This window comes from Schistocerca gregaria, chromosome 8 (assembly GCF_023897955.1).
Source record: "Schistocerca gregaria isolate iqSchGreg1 chromosome 8, iqSchGreg1.2, whole genome shotgun sequence".
NCBI lineage: Eukaryota > Metazoa > Arthropoda > Insecta > Orthoptera > Acrididae > Schistocerca > Schistocerca gregaria.
Genome location: NC_064927.1, coordinates 161,713,191 through 161,734,067, shown reverse-complemented (window position 1 = coordinate 161,734,067; position 20,877 = coordinate 161,713,191). Strand labels below are relative to the sequence as shown.

At 44.7% G+C, this 20,877-nt stretch overlaps 1 protein-coding gene and 1 non-coding gene across 2 annotated transcripts in view; one reads left to right on the top strand and one right to left on the bottom strand.

The window, feature by feature from the left end:
* Window positions 1-20,877, top strand: part of LOC126284908 (phospholipase A2 inhibitor-like) — a 172,875-nt gene that overhangs the window by 83,522 nt on the left and 68,476 nt on the right. The window contains exons 3-5 of the mRNA XM_049984170.1: window positions 6,768-6,906; window positions 9,278-9,498; window positions 16,589-16,727. Coding sequence (XP_049840127.1) covers window positions 6,768-6,906; window positions 9,278-9,498; window positions 16,589-16,727 — 499 coding nt within the window. The remainder of the gene's footprint in view (window positions 1-6,767; window positions 6,907-9,277; window positions 9,499-16,588; window positions 16,728-20,877) is intronic.
* Window positions 22-93, bottom strand: Trnah-gug (transfer RNA histidin (anticodon GUG)). Its single transcript has one exon. It is a non-coding gene; the product is annotated as a tRNA-His (tRNA).

Sequence of the window (20,877 nt, the reverse complement as noted above, 5' to 3'; positions counted from 1 at the left end):
GTAAAAATGAGAGCACATGTTTGCCGTGACCAGGATTCGAACCTGGGTTATTGCGGCCACAACGCAATGTCCTAACCACTAGACGATCACGGCTACGAGCTCTCCGTAACTGTGCCCTCTTACACAGAAGAAACAGGTCGCCTTTCCGCTCCGCGTAACACAATGGTTCGATTCACAGCGAGGTGGCGCGCCAGGCACGGGGGGAGAAACGGGGGAGCGACGCTGCCGCTACGTCATCAAACAGAAGGCGGCGCTGTCATGCTTTGCAGTAACGCCGCTCCTGAATGAGGGCTATCAATTTCCGAAACTCCCGCTCAGGTGAAAACCGCCGACTATGTTACAGCTTTCATACGACGTGCCAGAGCGAACCTCTGCAATTCGACTCACAAAGCGCCGCCAGTTTTCCTCAAAATGTCGTTGGACAAAAATATGTAAACACTGGGAGAACTGCACGCTTGAAGATGAATGAAGTTGGAGGCCAAACCAAGCTTCATGAATTCCAACAGGGGCAAACAGTTGGTGCCCCTATAGTGGGTGCTTCCCTAACCAAGGTCGCCGAGGTGTTTTCAAGAGCACCGTTTTGAAGATTTATACTGCATAAAGGGTGTAAGTAGGCTGTTTAGGTTTTTTTATTGGTAACGCCAACGCCACGTAGCGCTCTGTAAGGAAATCAATGGCTGTGCTGTGTGCAGTCTGTGGCTGGTTGGCATTGTTGTAATACTCGCCATTGTAGTGGTGGGCAGCGGCAGCTGGATGCTAACAGCGCGTAGCGTTGCGCAGTTGGAGGTCAGCCGCCAGCAGTGGTGGACGTGGGGAGAGAGATGGCGGAGTTTTGAAATTTGTAAGAATTGGTGTCATGAACTGCTATATATATTATAACTAGTGAGGTAAATACATTGTCTGTTCTCTATTACAATCTTTCATTTGCTAACTATGCCTATCAGTAGTTAGTGCCTTCAGTTGTTTGAATCTTTTATTTAGCTGGCAGTAGTGGCGCTCGCTGTATTGCAGTAGCTTGAGTAACGAAGATTTTTGTGAGGTAAGTGATTTGTGAAACGTATAAGTTAATGTTAGTCAGGGCCATTCTTTCGTAGGGATTTTAGGAAGTCAGATTGCGTTGCGCTAAAAACTATTGTGTGTCAGTTTAAGCACAGTTATGTATAATTGTTCAAAGGGGACGTTTCAAGGGAAAGAGGAAAAACACCATCCGCTACGTCACAACGTGGACGAAACCGGGTGATGGACTGTGACGAAAAATAAGAGGACGCCAGCCGCAAAAGTCACTGCAGACTTCAATGCCGCACATGCGAACCCTCCTAGCATCACAACACAACGACAGCTCCAGAGACAGGAAACTACAGGGCCATCTACAATTCCAAAAAACCACTCATCATTGATGCAGTAAAACGTGATGCTGAAGCCATAAAATCTGGACTATCGAGCAAGGGAAGAAAGTCATTTGGGCGGTTGTTGCGCACTGTCTGCAACTACTGGCTGAGGGTGGAACATAGTGGGGGTTCGATGTTGATTTGGAGCACCCATATCGTAGAATTCCACGGAAGTTGCCACTATTTTACAGGAAGGATGGTATAACATATCCTTCAATACCGTACATGCCCTCTATTTAGCCATTCCGAGACGACTGGAAGTTGTTTTGGACGCCAAGGCTCTCCTACACCGTTGTGGGCACGATAATGTGTTTCTGGTGTTTCCGTACATTTACCTATCCCCGTGTTCTTCCACTTCCCGCACCCCGTGGGAGCTAGGAAGCCGGGTGCAAGGATAAGAGCAAGGGCGACGGCATAGAAGTGCGGTAACTATCGCGCTATGGCCTTGAAACCTCATGAGTGCGAGCTGTTGACAAGAACCATACACAGAACAACGGGAAAGAAAACAGAATCCGCTGGATGACCATTAGTCTGTTGGCTTTAGGAAAAGTAAACACACAAGGTAGACAGTTATGATGTTGTGCGTAATAACGCAAGCAAGACTTGAGTAAAATCGTAAATTCGTGCAAGATGTTCAAAATTCGGACGGAAAAGGCTTTATGGAAAAACCAGAAATATACAACATACACAGGAACCAACAGGGGAAAAATAAAAATGAAGGAACAAGAATGAAGTGCTCTACATACAAAGCATATTTATGCCCTTTCTAATACGACTACTTCGTTAGTATACCCTTTCTAATCCAAGTGCTTCGTTTTTGGTCTTTTATTCTGATCTTTCCCTTCGGTCTTTCGCACCTGATGTCCAATCTGTACATCGAAGACGAAATGACAAAAAAGAAACGCCCACGGCTGGGATTAAAATTCAGAGAGAAGGGATCTCAATGATAACATTCGATGGAGAGGCTAATGACCACACACCAAAAGAAACTTAAGAAAGACGGAAGTAATGAAGATTAGCAGAAATGAGATTAGTGGTGTTAGTCATTTTTACTACAAGCTGTGACACTTTCATATACAGTGATGCATCGACAATAATTAACAGAATGTTTGCTCTACATATGACGTATTACACACAGTAACGATACTTTACGATCTGAAGAACATTTCTGGCACAATCGAAACAGGTCATATTTTATAAACTCCCGATCTAGACAAAGTGTATATTGAAAATTAATATACCTCTTCCACTTTCTTGACCATGTCGCTACTTAAAAACTTAACATTATTATTGTTAATAATTTATAGGTGTTCTATATGACTCCTGCACGTCACACGAACAACATCCAGACGATACCCATTGTACGCCTACACATTGAAGCATAAATTGAGTTACCTACTTCACTTATAAATGTGCATTTTGAATCCTGGAATAATTTTTAGCAAAGGCGGCGTAGCCACAAGGTCTTTTACAATACGTCATAAAAAGAAATCCGTAGCTGTCAGGTCCTGGGATCTAGGTGGCCATTAGCAAAACGCCATCCATCCAAAGGTTTGCTTGATGCTATTTAAACATATGCGGACCTCCATACCCCATTGAGAGCGTGCTCCACCTTGCTGAAATCTTCTCTGTTCTGTGGCCGAGCGCTTCTAGGCGCTACAGTCTGGAACCGCGCGACCGCTATGGTCGCAGGTTCGAATCCTGCCTCGGGCATGGATGTGTGTGATGTCCTTAGGTTAGTTAGCTTTAAGTAGTTCTAAGCTCTAGGGGACTGATGACCTTAGAATTTAAGTCCCATAGTGCTCAGAGCCATTTGAACCATTTTTCTCTGCGCTGTGACAATTGTTAAAAAAACACACAGAATGTCTTCTGTACAGGAATCGCCATTTTCGAGCACGACCTGGAACTTTTCACTTTAGCATTACCTCGCATGGGCCGGTTTGCGGTTCAAATGGCTCTGAGCACTATGGAACTTAACATCTGAGGTTTGTGGTTCACTGTGCTTGAGCAATAATCGATAATTTGAACTTTCTTTTACATTCTTTGTAATTCTTGTAAGTGTGTTGCTACGCATTAAATCTTTAGACCCGTTTGTAATCGTTATATTGATTTTGAATTGACCTGTGTTAACTTTGTCGCATAGTGACACTGTTTTCCGCTTACTCTTCTGGATTTAACAAGCAGCAGAGGGAGATGGTATGGGCCATCACGTCACCTAGCATTTGAAACTAGCCAAACGAGAAACAGTTCGAAGGACGGAAAAATGTCTTTCTTGTTCGTGTACTACGAGAAAATTCATTTATTAAATCTTTCCTAAAAGTTAAATTATAACGAAGTGCTTTACTCTCTTAATATTTACTGCTTACATTTACTATTCTAGTAACTCACACGTTCTCTCACTAACAGCCAGTCAAGCTTAGAACTCGCGACCTGCTGTCCAAAGAAGCACAGCTTAAAATAGTCAGCAAACAGCTTTAAGTCTCATACAAGGTTTATCAGTTTAGAATGTTCATTCAATGCTATACGATTCACTTTTACGTAGTAATATAAAGCTTCTGAAACACGAAACACGACTACCCAGTATTCAACGCAAAAGTATTTTAGCCCACCGGAGCAAAGTCAAAATTTTTTCTAAAATTCAAAAAAGTCGTGTGTAATTAGCTTCCGAATTACTCACCAACAACAAATTTTACATTATTACAAAACTACTAGAACACAATGTCTAATAAATCTTTTGTTGATGTTGGCAACTTTAAAGATCCAGTCACGCTTTCTTTCGTTCCCGCAGAAAATTCACAGTCCAGTAAAACAATGTGTTGTATTAGTTAAGAATTCCTCTTGGGTTCAGAATGGTTCACATGGCTCTGAGCACTATAGAACTTAATATCTGTGGTCATCAGTCCCCCTAGAACTACTTAAACCTAACTAACCTTAGGGCAGCACACACATCCATGCCCGCGGCAGGATTAGAACCTGCGACCGTAGCGGTCACGCGGTTCCAGACTGAAGCGCCTAGAACCGCACGGCTACACCGGCCGGCAATTCCTCTTGAGTATCACATATTTACGAAAAAACTACGCATGTTCGTAACTTTTGATTACTAGCTACAATTGAAGTCACGAACAATGGCCGTCACATTTTGGCTTATTCTGCTCACCTACGTCACGCGTTCTTCGACTGCCAATGAGGGTTTAGTAGTGTTATGAGTGCTCTGCTGTGAATGTTGCTCGCAGTTCGAGTATTAAACGTGACTGTAGCAAATCATTTAGTGAATTTTTATTCCATTTGTTGTTAGTTGTCAAGACTTATGCTGGTGGCGAATGACAAATTCTACACAAGCAATCGGGAGACCTAATTTGCAGGACATACGCATCCATGAAATGCAGCAACTGTCGCTTGGAACTGGCAACAATGCAATCCCAGTCCTTGTCTCGACCTTTGCGAACCGCCATCGTCCGTGGATCTGACTACAGTCGAGGATGTGGTACAGTGTCCAACGCCTTGCGGTAATTACGAAGATGGAATGTACCTGTTCAGCAGCATCTACTGTTTGCGAGACGTCGTGTGCGAATAATGCATGCTGTGTTCCACATGATGGTTTCTCCTGAATCCGTGCTGGTTCTTTGAGATAAGGCTCAGTGTGTTTTGATACTTTCCATACACTAAGTGGGGAGCCCCTGTGAGATGTGCTGCCCAAACACTATATAAACGCTGCAAAGTCGCCTTAGGTGCCATAAGCATAGATTAAAGTGCTCGGATGGAGTCACTGAACCACAAACACGATCTCATCAAACTTATCTGGACACCTATTAGTGAACATTAAAATGGGGTACGTCCAACCTTCGCCTTTATGACAACTTGGACACTGCTGGGGACACATTCAATGACGTTCCTAAATTACAGCCCATTCGACCTCGAGAGCTGAAATCAGAGAAGGTGGTGATGTAGGATGCTGTGGTCTGGAGCAGTGTCGTCGTTTTAAATCATCCAAAAAACGCTCCAATCGATTCAGGTCGAGGATCTGGGCAGATCAGTCCATTTCAGCAATGTCCTTCACGAGCCATCGTCTCAAATGCTGCATTATTTCAGGGTGAAATGTCATGCTAATACAAAGTCATCTTCTCCGAACTGTTCCTCTACTGTATACAGCACACATGCTGTAAAATTTATGCGTATCACTCCAAATTCAGCGTTTTCTTATGTACAACAAAGGGTCCACACCACAACCACGAAAATACCTCTGTATCGTAAAAGAACTACTCTATACTTCATCTTCGGCACTGCACATGATGGTGGGTAACATTCTACAGGCCTTGGCCATACCCTTATCCTTCCATCGGATTGCCAAAGGGTACAGTGTGGTTCATCACTCCAGTTTATTCGTTTCCAGATGCGTCGCTCTTTACAAAGGATGCCGACTACAGAGACGTGTGAGTTACGAGGAGCTGCTCTACAATTGTACCATAATCACTGTGCTAGGTGGATTGGTGGTAGCACCTTGTAACTTATGAGTGTTTTCTTCCGATGATTTCATGCTATTTTTTTACAAACACGCTCTGCAGTAATCAGCGATTCCTGTCCAACACTACATTAGCTCTACCTGGTCTTGCTTCAGCTGTGGTTGTTCCTTCGCGTTTCGACGCGAGTCAGGTCACCAACACTTGACTTGTGCAGCTTTAGATTGACTGAAATGCCCCAGACGGATTTGTTACTGAGACATCCAATGCCCAGTCCACGTTAGAAGTCACTAAGCTCTCCTGGCTGATCCATTTTGCTCTTACTATTGCGCTAGTGACAACACAATACCCTCCCCCCTCCTCCTCCTATAATGGTGAATCCCCTTCTCGTGACATCTACTCGTTAGTTTCGCATTACATACGAATTTGCAGAAACTTTTGAACATATACTTGATTGCGGCTGACCCGTGAATGAACCGAAGTGTTATTAAGGAACTGCCCTCACAATTTCAAAAGATGCTGTTACTGTGTCAGCTATTCCATGTAATGGTCAATTCAATGCATTTGCTGCGTCTTGCCTTTTACACGGGTATGGACTCTTTACCCAGAGTCTCTCAGTCTCCCGTTTCCTCCTCTGGTAAAGTTCCCGCCTTTGTTGCTGTCATCGTTTCTCCTTTCTCACGCCGTGTGAGGTAGTGTAATGGACTTGCATTTGCAGGAAAGGTAGTTAGAATCCCCACCTGAGCACCCAGATTAACGTTTTCCTTGGTTTTCCTCCACCGCTCACGGGAGATGCCTGGAGAGTTCCTTGGAGAGGTCACAATTGTTTTCCTTCCCCATCTTTCCCAACCTGAGCTTGTGTCTAACCCACAATGGCCCCTATGTATGCGGAACATTGGACCCTGGTCTGGTTTTCTTGCAGGTGCTGTTCCCACTTCCGGAGCAGAGGGGGGTCTCCAGCCTGTCGCTGCGTCACAACCGCATGGTCGACATTCACGACGGAGCCTTCGCCAAACTGCCAGGACTCGTCGAACTGGACCTCAGTCACAATCTGCTGCAAGGTACCGCACTCGCATGGTTTCTTGTGTGAGTACCTTGCTAAAATAATACTCACTCACGCTACTTCTCTCCACAAGCTTTTCGTTTTCATCTGTACAAATAAGTACAAGTCCGCCTACATAGTTGAGCGGCCAGCACGCCCAAACACCATGCGGAGAACCCGGGTTCGATTCCCGGACTCGCCAGGTGCTGTGGACGCAGTTAACATTACGGAAAAATGCCCTATTAACTTCTTCGCCTCGAAATAGGAGGTTATGTAGTGAGTAGGCTAGAAATAATGTGGCAAGATTCAAGAGTCATTCTAATATTCTGAGCGTTGAGGACATCGTGAAAATTTCACATTGCTATCTTCGCAAGGTAGCTAAATTCAAAGTGGTCTCTACTTGGAACATGAATGTAGGCTACTCTAAAAAAGGACCTCAGATTGCATTTCCTTGAAAGTGACCTATTCTAATATTTAATAATGTTTAATCAGTATAAGGAATCGACGTTAAGACGACCTCTCAGTTCATACCTGGCTAGTTTGTTAAAAAAAATCGGAGTGGCGGCGACCTAACTTTTAACTTCTGCAGTCAAGATAAGGGAATAAAATTTGGTTCACGGGAGCCGAACGTTCAATGAAGACATTTCATGTGTGCTAGCTTATCGTCAAAGGCTCATGAAGGGTGAGGACAGACACTGGAAAGTACTTTTAACATGGAAACTACTTAAGAAAACGCAACTCTCTGAAGATTATAATCATAGGCTTCTGAATGCTGTCTATGGCATGACAGCATTAGAGGGCCATATTAGAACGTAATGGACTCGTGGGGAATATACTGCTCTTAGAGGAGCAATCTGAAAACATTACAGCACAGTAAAGCGTAATCCCACGTCACGGTCATTCAACCGACAGATCAAGCGAGAGTCAGGGCTGACTGGAATTGTCAATAAGTCAGTCTTACAACTTACGTCAGGACATAAATGGGGTAGTAACCAACATCAGCGTGACCTGTGATACAAAATGGTTTGACGGATTTCCGACCAGGGTAAGAGCCATTCTCACAAGCGGACTCATACACACAGGGTTCACAAAAATATGGAAACACACCAAAAACATAACACAGTACCTGCCCAATACGGCGTAGAAACACTCCTGGTGTTCAAAACAGCTCGGAGCGGATAAATACAGATCTCTTATTGTTTTCAAGAGAGCATCATACCTTTCTTCAAAAATGTGTGAAATCTTATGGGACTTAATTGCTAAAGCCATCAGTCCCTAAGCTCACACAATACTTAACCTAAATTATCCTAAGGACAAAAACACACTACCATGCCCCAGGGAGGACTCGAACCTCCACCGGGACCAGCCGCACAGTCCATTGCTGCAGTGCCTTAGACCGCTCGGCTAATCCCGCGCGTCATCAGCAAATCTAAGACTGGCCAAGTAAGATGTCAACGAGCACTCTTTTACCATCCCAGTTAAATCAATATAAGACCTGTTCCAAGTATGCGGAAAATAGTTTTGGTGAAACGGATTCATCTTGATTAAATCCTTTCTCATTTCACTCTCCTGATGTAGTCGAAGGTGAGATGTAAATATGTTGTAGTTAGATTTTGTTCCTTGACTGACAAGTCTCGTTAGCACAGATTTTAATGTAACAGAGTTGCATGCTTTATCATTCACACAAAATGGTACATGATATATGTTGCTTCTTTGTATAAGTTTGTTGACATGTGCAGATGGTCCACTGTGTTAGACTCAGTTTAGAAAGACAAATTGGTCTTTGTTCTAATTACGGCCTAAACTTCTCATTACATAGTAATACCTTTGTTTTGTCAATTACCGTCATAACAGAAAATTCTTGAAAAACAGTACCATGAAAATCCAATTACAGTAAGGAGAAATATTCGTATGCTTTTGTGCTTCCTTCTTGTCTTGTCTTGTGTCATGAAGTGGCGAAGTACAGCTGAAACGTGCTCCAGCTGCAAACAGCAGTCAGTCGATTGCCAGCATTGAACTCGCCTTGACATGTGGGGCACTCTCACGTTCAAGTTGATCATAACATGTCAGCCGATTGTGCTGACACAGCAAATACTGTTGTAATTACATAGTGACTATAAAAGACAACCTAGATAATATATGTCAATGATCATCCACTTTCTGCTTACCAAAGCTACTTACAAATGCGATAGGTCCCAAAAAAACAGCAGTCCACCTGTAACGCATCGTTCGGACTCAAGAGCTGATCAACGTGACACCTCTCGGCTCAGCAGTGTAGGCAAACTCCCCACACAACAAGTGCTCACTAAACTGCTTGGCTAACACTTTGACCAGTGTTGGTCCCTGCTTGCGATCGGCTTGACTGCAGCTCGAGTGTCGACTTTCCACAGTGGAGGACGTCCGGCCGACAGTGCTGCGCGGACCTTACAGCCCCGCCCGCTACGAGCCGATGGCGCTGCAGCTGCTGGACCTGTCGTACAACCAGCTGCACTCGCTGGACCCACAGGCCTTCGAACACTGCCCCAGCCTCAGAGTGCTCCGCCTCGACTACAACCCGCTCAAGGTCATCGACGGCCCAACGCTCAGGGCGGTGGGCACGCCTCACCTGCAGGTTCGTTACCAGCGCTTCGCCACAGATTAACATCCATCAGTCTGACTTCCCCCCTTTCGATTAGCGTGCTGCGGTATTTCAACTGTAGTGCTATTTCTCAGTATCTGTTCACATAGCTCGCATCGTTTAGGACTGGTTACGTGGGATGAATGGTTGAATCCCATCTGGCCACCACAGGCCCTTGGATGGGTATCAAATGTTAATACGTCTTTTTGATTCATCAATGTTCTGACTGGTTTGATGCGGTTCCTCACGAATTCCTTTCTTACTAACCTCTTCAACTTAGAGTGGTAGTTGTGCCCTATGTCGTCAATAACTTATATGTTTTCCAGTCTCTGTCTCCCCCTATTGTTACCTTCTACAGCTCCTCTATTACGAGGTGGTTATAAATAGAAAGCGAAACTGGCTAGATATGTTAATGCATTAATGTAGAACTGATTTATGCTGGGAAAAAATTAGTGCCAATTTTGGCCACCAGGTGCCAATTTTGGCCACCAGGTGCAAATCTGGCGCTGTACAGCATCTCGTTGACATCTTCAATGCTCATATTGATCAAATTGTGTAAGTGGTGGTTAATAATAAAATCAACATTATGCCTTCCTCACTTGTTTCACCTTTTCTGCCCAGTGCTGTTCCTAATCGATTACATGTGGAAACATTCCTGTGAATCTTTCTTGCATTCACAGAGCCATATTTCCATCGTGAATCGGTTCCGCATTAACACATTAGAGTATCTCCCGAGTTTAGTTACCATTCCATAATGTGGTTAGTTGTACTTTAATTCTAACCACCCAGTACCATGGAACTTATTACCTTGTCACTTACCCTACTATCCTGTTCCTTCTTCTGGTCAGTATCTCCCATATGTATCTCTCCTCGCCGTCTCTATGGAGTACCGCCCTATTTCTTATCAGTCCACCTAACGATCAACGTCCTACAGCATACTTCTCAAACGATTCGATTCTATTCTTATCTAGTTATCCCACACTCCACGATTTACGATCATACCATGTTGTGCTCCAAACGTCAAATCCCTAGAATTTCTTACTCAGATTAGGCCGATGTTTGATACTAACGGATTTCTCTTGGTCAGGAATGTCCTCTTCGCCTGTGCTGGTCTCCGTATGTTCTCCTTGCTTTGTCCGCCATGTGTCGTTTCGCTTCCTGGTTTTCTTAACTTCCTCTACTTCGCTGTCCCCCGTCCTGATGTTAAGTTCATCGCTAATTTCAGTTCTATTCTAATTACTTTCGTTTTTCTTAGATTTCCTCTCAATCGATATTCTGTACTCATTAGACTATTCGTCCAATTCAGCACGTCTCACAATTCTTCTTCAGTTTCACTGAGGATGGCAGTCTCACCAGCAAATCTTGATCTCCTTTCACTCCAAATTGTAATAACATCTGAAACACCCCAATTTTCTTCCAATTCTTCTACGTATTATTCATGTCAACAACTTTGACGCATGAGATGTTAAGCTGATTGATTCTCTCACGTTTCTTGCCTTACTCTCTTCCTGATTGTGTCGATCATATGTTCTCAAGACTCGTAGATTCTACAGACCAACTTGAATAGGTTTACCTCAGTGACTTCAGAAATTCCAAAGGCATGTTACCTACCTCTTCTGCCTGATTTTATCGCTTTTCTACTGGCTGCCATTTTCTGACTAACGTTACGTAACTCTGTACCAGTCAACCATGGTTTCTCCAACAACGTTACACGTGTGCGTGTCAGGCCAATACAGGTGTCTTTTTTTTTAAGCCATTTAGACTGGCGTGACAGTTTTTTATATTTTCACTGCTGCCGAAAACAAATTACCCCACGATACTCCACTTCATCAATGGGCTGCGCAATTCTGTGTTGGCTTCCCTATTTTGCGTGCTACGGGACTGAAGAACGGGAAATTAAACGTGTCCTGTGACTGCAGACATATTAACAGCAAATAAACAGAACATTAATTACTTAACTTTAATTTTCGAGTTGATAATTGGAACTATGAGTGCACTCTTACATGTATAGACGTTTGATGTCTTGCAAACAGTTCGTGAGGGGGGTGGGGGAGGAGGGGAGGGGAAGAGCGCTGGCGACTGGAATAATGTTCGTTCCACTGTCGTCGATGGTAAATTCCTCTCGATATAAACGAGTTTCAGAATCGATAAATTTACTACAATAAAATATTACCTAAAATCGCCGCACAGCACAACGTACTTTCGGCGAGACAGTTGAAGTTACTGAAATCCGCCGCCTATGGCATTTGGTCTGTTGAGCTTGCACCGCAGTCCTGCATCCACGAATCATCATCATCCTTCCTGGTATTAGATCTCTTGACCTGTTATGGTCTCGTCTAAGAGGTCCTGTAGCCATCTTTTCGCTGGTCAACCCAGAGATACTATGCCCCTAGGGTTGTACGTTTCGCGTACGCACCACTAAGATAAGATGCGAGAAATTAGGGCTCGTACAGAGGCTTCTAGAACATCGCTGTATTAGCGATTGGAACAGGAAAAGAAATGACTGTTAGCTGTACTTGGTAGACTCCGCCACGCATCAAATGGTGGCTTGCGGAGTATGTAGCTAGGATTTTGGGATCCTCTGAGCTCATGCATTGTAGATGTTTTCTCCATTTGTTTTGGTAGGTCTGTATATTTGTGATGTGTCCATTTCAAGGTCCTTCACCACTCCTTTTGTGATAACATTTAGTGTGACCAGCTGTTCGTCTCAAGAACTTCATTACACAGGCTATTAGCTTTATGCATCTTTTGTCTGTTGTCCAGGCTTCGCTGCCGTAGCACAACACAGGTCTTACTATGGTCTCAAGTCGCTCTCTCGCGTCCTTCTGGACTGCGGAAGATTCCATTACATTATTAATAGCTCCCATTGGTTCTTTATACCTAGTGGCTAGATCTGTTTCTCCCGGAAAGCATAGTTTATAGTCAAAATGTGCGATGATGTTCACTCTTTCTAGAACTTTAAATTTCAAAAAGATTTTACTTTGTGCTACGTTTCTTCAGTGTTTACGATCATGCAACTTTTCTCGGATATCATCAGTAAATCGTCTATAGAACTCTGCAGGTCATCCTCTGAAGATTCTACAAGAACTAAACCCTATGTGTAAAGTAAGTTCAAAAGGCTCTGAGCACTATGGGACTCAACTTCTGAGGTCATTAGTCCCCTATAACTTAGAAGTAGTTGAACCTAACTAACCTAAGGACATCACACACATCGATGCCTGAGGCAGGATTCGAACCTGCGACCGTAGTGGTCTCGCGGTTCCAGACTGCAGCGCCTAGAACCGAATGGCCACTTCGGTCGGCTGTAAAGTAAGTCCTCTAGATTTGTGTTTCTGTTGATTTGAATGGAGCTGTGTGGCATTTCTCTCCACTAATTTATGATTTTATTCATATAAGTAATAAAAAGAATGGTGCAAACATGCGCTCCTTTCTTACTCCAGCAAACATTCTGCCCCAGTCTGATAATTTTCTTGACAATATTGAATAAATCCTGTCAATTTGTCCCACACAGGAATGGACTCCACCTCTGGGCATTACTGACAGACTGGATCCCACTGACGGGGTCTGCATGTCAGTGGAACACGACGGGCGTAATATCGGCAGGACGGCTCTGTAAAAAATATCCGCTGAACTTGCCCGCTGTTCTGGCTCGTTTCAGACATTCGCTTGTGTCAGGTCAAATAAGACTTACATATGTGCGCAAACCTTAAAGAAGAAAGCAACCTTGCGTGATGTCACTGACAAGTCATATACCTCGACAACACTTTTACCATGCACAGAAAGAACTGCTACAATATAGTCCAGAAGGTAACTAAGCTAAATACGCAGTGAGACGAATAGGAATGACACTTTTATTCAAAAACGATAATTATACTGAAGTCAAACGATTTATGATGGTCTCCTGAACATTGCCAAAGGTGAAACATGGTTCCTTATGTGTGTGATAACCACGTACTGCTATGCATGCTCTGCAAAGTTCTCCTATGCTGGCCACAAGACTGACAAGTTCTTGTGGTAGGGCGGTCCACTCTCCACCAAGGCGGTGGGATAATGACCGGATAGTCGTTGGTGCATATGTACATGCTGCAATACGTCCCCCCAACGCACTCCACACGTGGTCTATCAGGTTTAAGATGGCGGAACAGACAGGGCAGGCCAGTCCATTCGTCGAATTCCTCTCGATCCAAGACTGCTCCATCTGCGCAGTTTGATGTGGTCTACCATTCTAATCCATAAAAATCATATCGTTGTGAATTCACCCATGGAAGGATGCACATGGGGAAGGAGTACAGGAGTCACAATGACGCTGAATGGTGAGTGTACCGTGTTCAAGTATTTGGAGGTCAGTATGCCCATGCAACGTTATGGCTCCCTCTCGTTCGACGTCGTTCCTGGGTGTGTTACCTGTCCCCATGTCTCACAATATGAGGGTGCATCCAGACTGGGGTTGCTTTTATCCGAGGACATGAGACCCCACTCCTCGTTCGTCCAGGCCCATGGCTCTTGGCAACACTGGAAACAGTGCCGCTAATGTGCATGTGTCAACAGCACACAACATACTGGTCGTCAGGCAAAGAGACCACCACCACGCAGTCGCCGTACCGAAGTGGAGCGAGAGATTCCGTGCCTTGCAGTCATGTAAGAAGGGGTTTCAATTGTACCCGATGTTTGACGTGGGCCCCTTCTTGTCTGTTGCACAATGTGGTAGTCATCTACTGCTGTAGTCTACCATGGTCGACCGACTCTTCTATTTCAGGCAGCCAGTCTCTGTGGTTTGGATCACACTCATCATAATGCTGTGAGCAACATTGATCTTCTCGGCTACACTCCGTCCTACCTGTAGCTTTCCGATGATTCTCTCCACGTAATGTCATCCAAATTTTAATCAATCGTCCTTGTTGCAATGAAGGGAGCAACTATAGGAACTGCTCGCTTTTGGCACACACTGTCTCTTCCCGTTCCTCCAACTGCCTGGTTTTGAGGGGCCAGCTCCACTTGGTGTATACTGATTCTGACTGCACGCCAGGAAACGTCCAGCTTTTTGTGCGCGGCTGGGAGGGCTCTGGTAACATGCTGCACTTTCTCATCCGCTTCCACAGAGTAGTTAATTCAATGACGGAAAAAACTCCCTAAGACAAACAAATAATATAACGTAAAAATTCGGTAATACATCTGTCTAGGAAACATATTTAAATCCTTAACGTTGCAAGTTCCCAGGTTAATGTAAACGCTAGAAAAGCCTAGGCAAAAGTGAAATGCTGTTACATTAATAGCCGTTATAAGGACCAGCATGTTTAATGCAAGCATGTAAATGTTCATGTAGTGTGTTGTGCAGGTGCTATCAGTTTGGGGGATGGAGTTCCATGTCTGCTGCACCAGGTCAGTCAAAGCAGGAGCGGTTATTGCTGATAGTGGATGAGGCAGGAGTTTTTGTTCGATGATGTCCCATAGATGCTAGACTGGAGACAGATCCGGTGATCGAGCAAGCCAAGGCAACAGGTCTACACACTACAGAGCATGTTGGGTTACAACAGAGGTACGTGGGCGAGCGTTATGCCATTGGAAAACGATCCCTGGAATGGTGTTCATGAATAGCGGTACACCAGCTCTGATCACTAGACCAACTTACAATTTTGCGGTCAAGATGCGAGCGACAACAACGAGGGCACCCCTGCAGCGAAATCGTATCCCTCACCATAACTCCAGGCGTACGTCCGGTGTCTCTAGCACGCAGACAGGTTGACTGCAAACCCTGAACTGGCCTGCTAACCAACACACTACCTTCACTGACATCGAGGCACACGCCACTTTCATCAAAAAACGCATCTTCACCCTCCCCTCCATTGAGCTCTCAGTTGACACCACTGCAGTTTCCGCCCCCGGTAGCTGAATGGTCAGCGCGATAATGTCAATCCTAAGGGCCTGGGGTTCGATTCCCGGCTGGGTCGGCCATTTTCTCCGCTCAGGGACTGGGTGTTGTGTTGTCCTAATAATCATCATTTCATCCCCATAGCCGGCCTGAGTGGCCGTGCGGTTATAGGCGCGACAGTCTGGAGCCGAGCGACCGCTACGGTTGCAGGTTCGAATCCTGCCTCGGGCTAGGATGTGTGTGATGTCCTTAGGTTGGTTAGGTTTAATTAGTTCTAAGTTCTAGGCGACTGATGACCTCCGAAGTTAAGTCGCATAATGCTCAGAGCCATTTCATCCCCATAGACGCGCAAGTCGTCGAATCGAAAGACTTGCACCCGGCGAAAGGTCTAACCGACGGGAGGCCCTAATCACACGACATCTACATTACTACTGCAGTCACAAACGGCAGTGGTTGGGAGTCAGTGGGATGGGTACTACAAGGGGCCTGGCTCGATGCTGTCCTTGAAGTAGCCGGTATGTAACACTGCGTTGTGTCATTGTGGTGCCAACTGCTAGTCTAACGCAGTATAATGCGCCACAGCAGTACATCGAATACTACAAGCCTCACTCTCTGTAGTGCCACGTGGCAGTCCAGAGCTCTGTCTTCTTGTGACCGTTCCTTCCCGTGGCCATCACTGGCACGAATCACGTACAGTGGCTACATCCCTGCGCCGTCTATCTGCAATATTGCGAAAGAAACATCCAGTTCCTCGCAGCCCTACTACACGACCTCGTTGAAACTCTGAGCTGTTGATAATGGCGTCTGTGTCGTCTTCAAATGATTCTGTACTATCAACAACTCACTAAGTGCAATCCCGAAAGTGACTGACGCTCACGATTGTTACAGCGCATTTAAAGCACACCTACTAGCGCCACTCTTATGCGACTGGCGTCAAAGTTAAATGGACGTCTTTCAGATGTAAAAACACGCCTACCAACTCCTGCACAACTCCTCCTGGGTGCTGGGACTTTTTTTTTCGTCAGTTTATGTCGCGTTAGTTCACGTATCTCGTATTAAGCTTTTGCGGAGAGGCGTATATGGAGTCGATTGCGCGTCCAAATCTTTTCCATGCACCATTTGGAATCAAAACAGGAATGGCGTAGGCACAGCGTGTAAGCTCGATCTCCCATCTTGGTGAGTGAGTGTACGGAGACACGGTGGCACTGTTGGCAGGAGCTGGGCCTGGCGGGCGCGCAGCTGTCTGCGGTGCCGCGGCGGCTGCTGGAGCAGCTGGCGTCGCGACGCTCGCTCAGGGCGCTCCGCCTCAGCGACAACAACCTCACCGCCGTGCCGGACGGCCTGCAGCTGCTCGGTGAGTCCTCTTGCCTCCATTATTATACGCGCAAACAAAGTTGACACACGGCGCGGTGGCTGATGGGAGCATTTCCCGTTTACAATCGCTCCCATCAGCCACCGAGCCGAGCGTCAACTTCGTTTGCGCGAATGTTACTTCAGTCCGTTCACACAGACTCAGACGCGATGCACACGGGACGGGTAAGTGTTAACGGACGACAAGTTGCTAGAATTTTGTAAAGTCACACAGCATTATGTAGCGCGAAAGACCGAATAACCCAAGTCAGATTTTCGCTTCGTGGAGAGGAACGCGTTCTGCAAGGCCAGACATCACAAGCAGTACTTCGGAGACGTCATATTTGATACCATCAGTTCAACTGAAGCGCGTATTTGGTGCGTTTTATAACATAACTTAAATCTTACAAATATTTGCCGTTTCGAAGCAGTATCACATTAAGGACTCTTGACAATACACTGTTTTGATGTAATTTCTTGCAATAAAATAGCGACAAAGGTCATACTGGTGGTTACAGTAATTTCTTGCCTGGCTGTTTTCGTGTCTTAGCTTGTGTTATAGAAGTATGCGAATTCAAGGCAAAGGCGTATTAAAAATTTATCAAAAATCAAGCTGTATAAGAATACCACCTTTTACAACTGTAATAACTGTCTTATTACAACCATACATATTTCATTTTATTTTAATGGGAGAGTGTGCAAAATTGCAGCACTCTAAATAAACTTTATAAAGTTTTCAACACAATTTAACTAAATTCGACACAGTTGTTAAGAAATGTTACACAGAGGTTTTCATAATTATCGACATTATACGTTTCTAATGCTAAACAATTTTATTTTTTTCAACCATGTTCTGTTTTTGAAAAATTCATCAGAACGTACTTAATGCATTGTTGTAAAAAAATTGATGTACCTTCATTATAAACCTAGCGGAACAGAATTTGGGTATCTTCTTTTGCTGCATATTTACAGCTCTCCAAATACCTGTGAAAAAAATTCACGTAGTTTCACGGATTTTCTGTAACATAAATGCCTTACTATTGTATTAAATGAATATTCCTTCCACAGAATATTTAACTATACAGGGTATTACAAAAAGGTACGGCCAAACTTTCAGGAGACATTCCTCACACACAAATAAAGAAAAGATGCTATGTGGACATGTGTCCGGAAACGCTTACTTTCCATGTTAGAGCTCATTTTATTACTTCTCTTCAGATCACATTAATCATGGAATGGAAACACACAGCAACAGAATGTACTAGCGTGACTTCAAACACTTTGTTACAGGAAATGTTCAAAATGTCCTCCGTTAGCGAGGATACATGCATCCACCCTCCGTCGCATGGAATCCCTGATGCGCTGATGCAGCCCTGGAGAATGGCGTATTGTATCACAGCCGTCCACAATACGAGCACGAAGAGTATCTACATTTGGTACCGGGGTTGCGTAGACAAGAGCTTTCAAATGCCCCCATAAATGAAAGTCAAGAGGGTTGAGGCCAGGAGAGCGTGGAGGCCATGGAATTGGTCCACCTCTACCAATCCATCGGACACCAAATCTGTTGTTGAGAAGCGTACAAACACTTCGACTGAAATGTGCAAGAGCTCCATCGTGCATGAACCACATGTTGTGTCGTACTTGTAAAGGCACATGTTCTAGCAGCACAGGTATAGTACCCCGTATGAAATAATGAAAACGTGCTCCGATGAGCGTAGGTGGAAGAACGTCGGGCCCCATCAAGACATCAAGAACAATGCCTGTCCAAACGTTCACAGAAAATCTGTGTTGATGACGTGATTGCACAATTGCGTGCGGATTCTCGTCAGCCCACACATGTTGATTGTGAAAATTTACAGTTTGATCACGTTGGAATGAAGCCTCATCCGTACAGAGAACATTTGCACTGAAATGAGGATTGACACATTGTTGGATGAACCATTCGCAGAAGTGTACCTGTGGAGACCAATCAGCTGGTGATAGTGCCTGCACACGCTGTATATGGTACGGAAACAACTGATTCTCCCGTAGCACTCTCCATACAGTGACGTGTGGTCAACGTTGCCTTGTACAGCAGCAACTTCTCTTACGCTGACATTAGGGTTATCGTAAACTGCACGAAGAATTGCCTCGTCCATTGCAAGTGTCCTCGTCGTTCTACGTCTTCCCCAGTCGCGCGTCATAGGCTGTCATGTTTCGTGCTCCCTAAGACGCCGATCAATTGCTTCGAACGTCTTCCTGTCGGGACACATTCGTTCTGGAAATCTGTCTCGACACAAACCTACTGATCCACGGCTATTGCCCCATGCTAATCTATATATCAAATGGGCATCTGACAACTCCGCATTTGTAAACACTGCACTGACTGCAAAACCACGTTCGTGATTAACACTAACCTGTTGATACTACATACTGATGTGCTTGATGCTATTACTGTAGAGCAATGGGTCGAATGTCAACGCGAGCACCGAAGTCAACATTACCTTCAATTGGGCCAACTGGCGGTGAATCGAGGACGTACAGTACATACTGACGAAACTAAAATGATCTCCAACATGGAAATTAAGCGTTTCCGGACAGATGCCCACATAACATATTTTCTTTTTTTGTGTGTGAGTAATGTTTCCTGAAAGTTTGGCCGTACCTTTTTGTAACACCCTGTAGTATTGACTAGTTGCATGTCACATTTAAATACTCTAACGTCAGTTATTTGTGAGGAAAAGGTACATAAAGTTTTTAAAATGTAAATTATAGTACATCTGAATCAAAGATATAACAGTGTTCGTATAAAGGCCTTACCTTCTGTGTGTAAACTGGTGCAAACCACATGCGTATTCCTCTTCATTCTAAAATAATCTTTTTCTTTGATTGTTGTCTTTGATTAATCTCATTTTCGCACTCAGTAGCAACAATGTCGGCTGCACAAACTCTCCTGTCCTCAATTTCCTTCAATACCGACAGTGTGAAAGCACCTTGGCTCAAATATTAGCCTGTCTAGGGATCATAGTCTGCCAAGATTATTGGAGTGCAGTAAGTACACTTTAAAGCAACGAGTTATCCTGCTTTGGTAAACTTCACTCTTTTGAAAACACTTGGAAACAAACACCACTAACCAAAGAATACAAAATAGTGGCAGCAATGCTGTTCCACAACCTTCTTGATGTACTACAGAAATATTCCCTGTCTAATAATTGCGTGAAACTTGAAGAAAACGCCATAGGAATAAATGAGGAAATACAGAATAAGAAAGGAGCATCGACCCATGCAACCATTTGCCAATTATTATTTGTATCACTCTCAGAAGTGCCAACGGCCTTGCCGCAGTCTTAACACTGGTTCCTGTCAGAGCACCGAAGTTATGCGCTGTCGGGCTGGGCTAGTACTTGGATGGGTGACCATCCGGTCTGCCGAGCGCTGTTGGCACGTGGGATGCACTCAGCCCTTATGAGGCAAACTGAGGAGCTACTTGACTGAGAAGTAGCGGCTCCGGTCTCGGAAACGGACATACGGCCGAGAGAGCGGTGTGCTGACCACATGCCCTTCCATATCCACATCCAGTGACGTCCGTGGGGTGAGGATGACACGGCGGTCTGTCGGTGCCTTTGGGCCTTCAAGGCCTGTGCGAGAGGAGTTTTATCACTCTCAGGAGCGAAACTGGAACATAATATTCAGGAATTTCAATTTCAATAGCATGTAGTAAATGAAGAGCTAATAAATTTTTTTCACAACTTTGGTCACTTTCATGTATGTCCCCTCTAACTGAATCTCAAGTGGTCACTGTAACATTATAGCCTTTATTACAGTCCTGTAAGGATCAACAGTTCACATAGTTAAACGGACTACCACGAACTGTACTGAATTATTTTCATTACTCATCATAAAAGTCTTCTAGACATATTGTTCAAGTGGCTCTGAGCACTATGGGACTTAACTTCTGAGGTCATCAGTCCCCTAGAACTTAGAACTACTTAAACCTAACTAACCTAAGGACAGCACACACATCCATGCCCGAGGCAGGATTCAAACCTGCGACCGTAGGGGTCGCGAAGTTCCAGACGGTAGCGCCTAGAACCGCTCGGCCACCCCGGTCGGCCTAGACATATGCGTTAGATCTTCGCACATGTCGCATCCACTGTCACAAAACAAGCATCGAA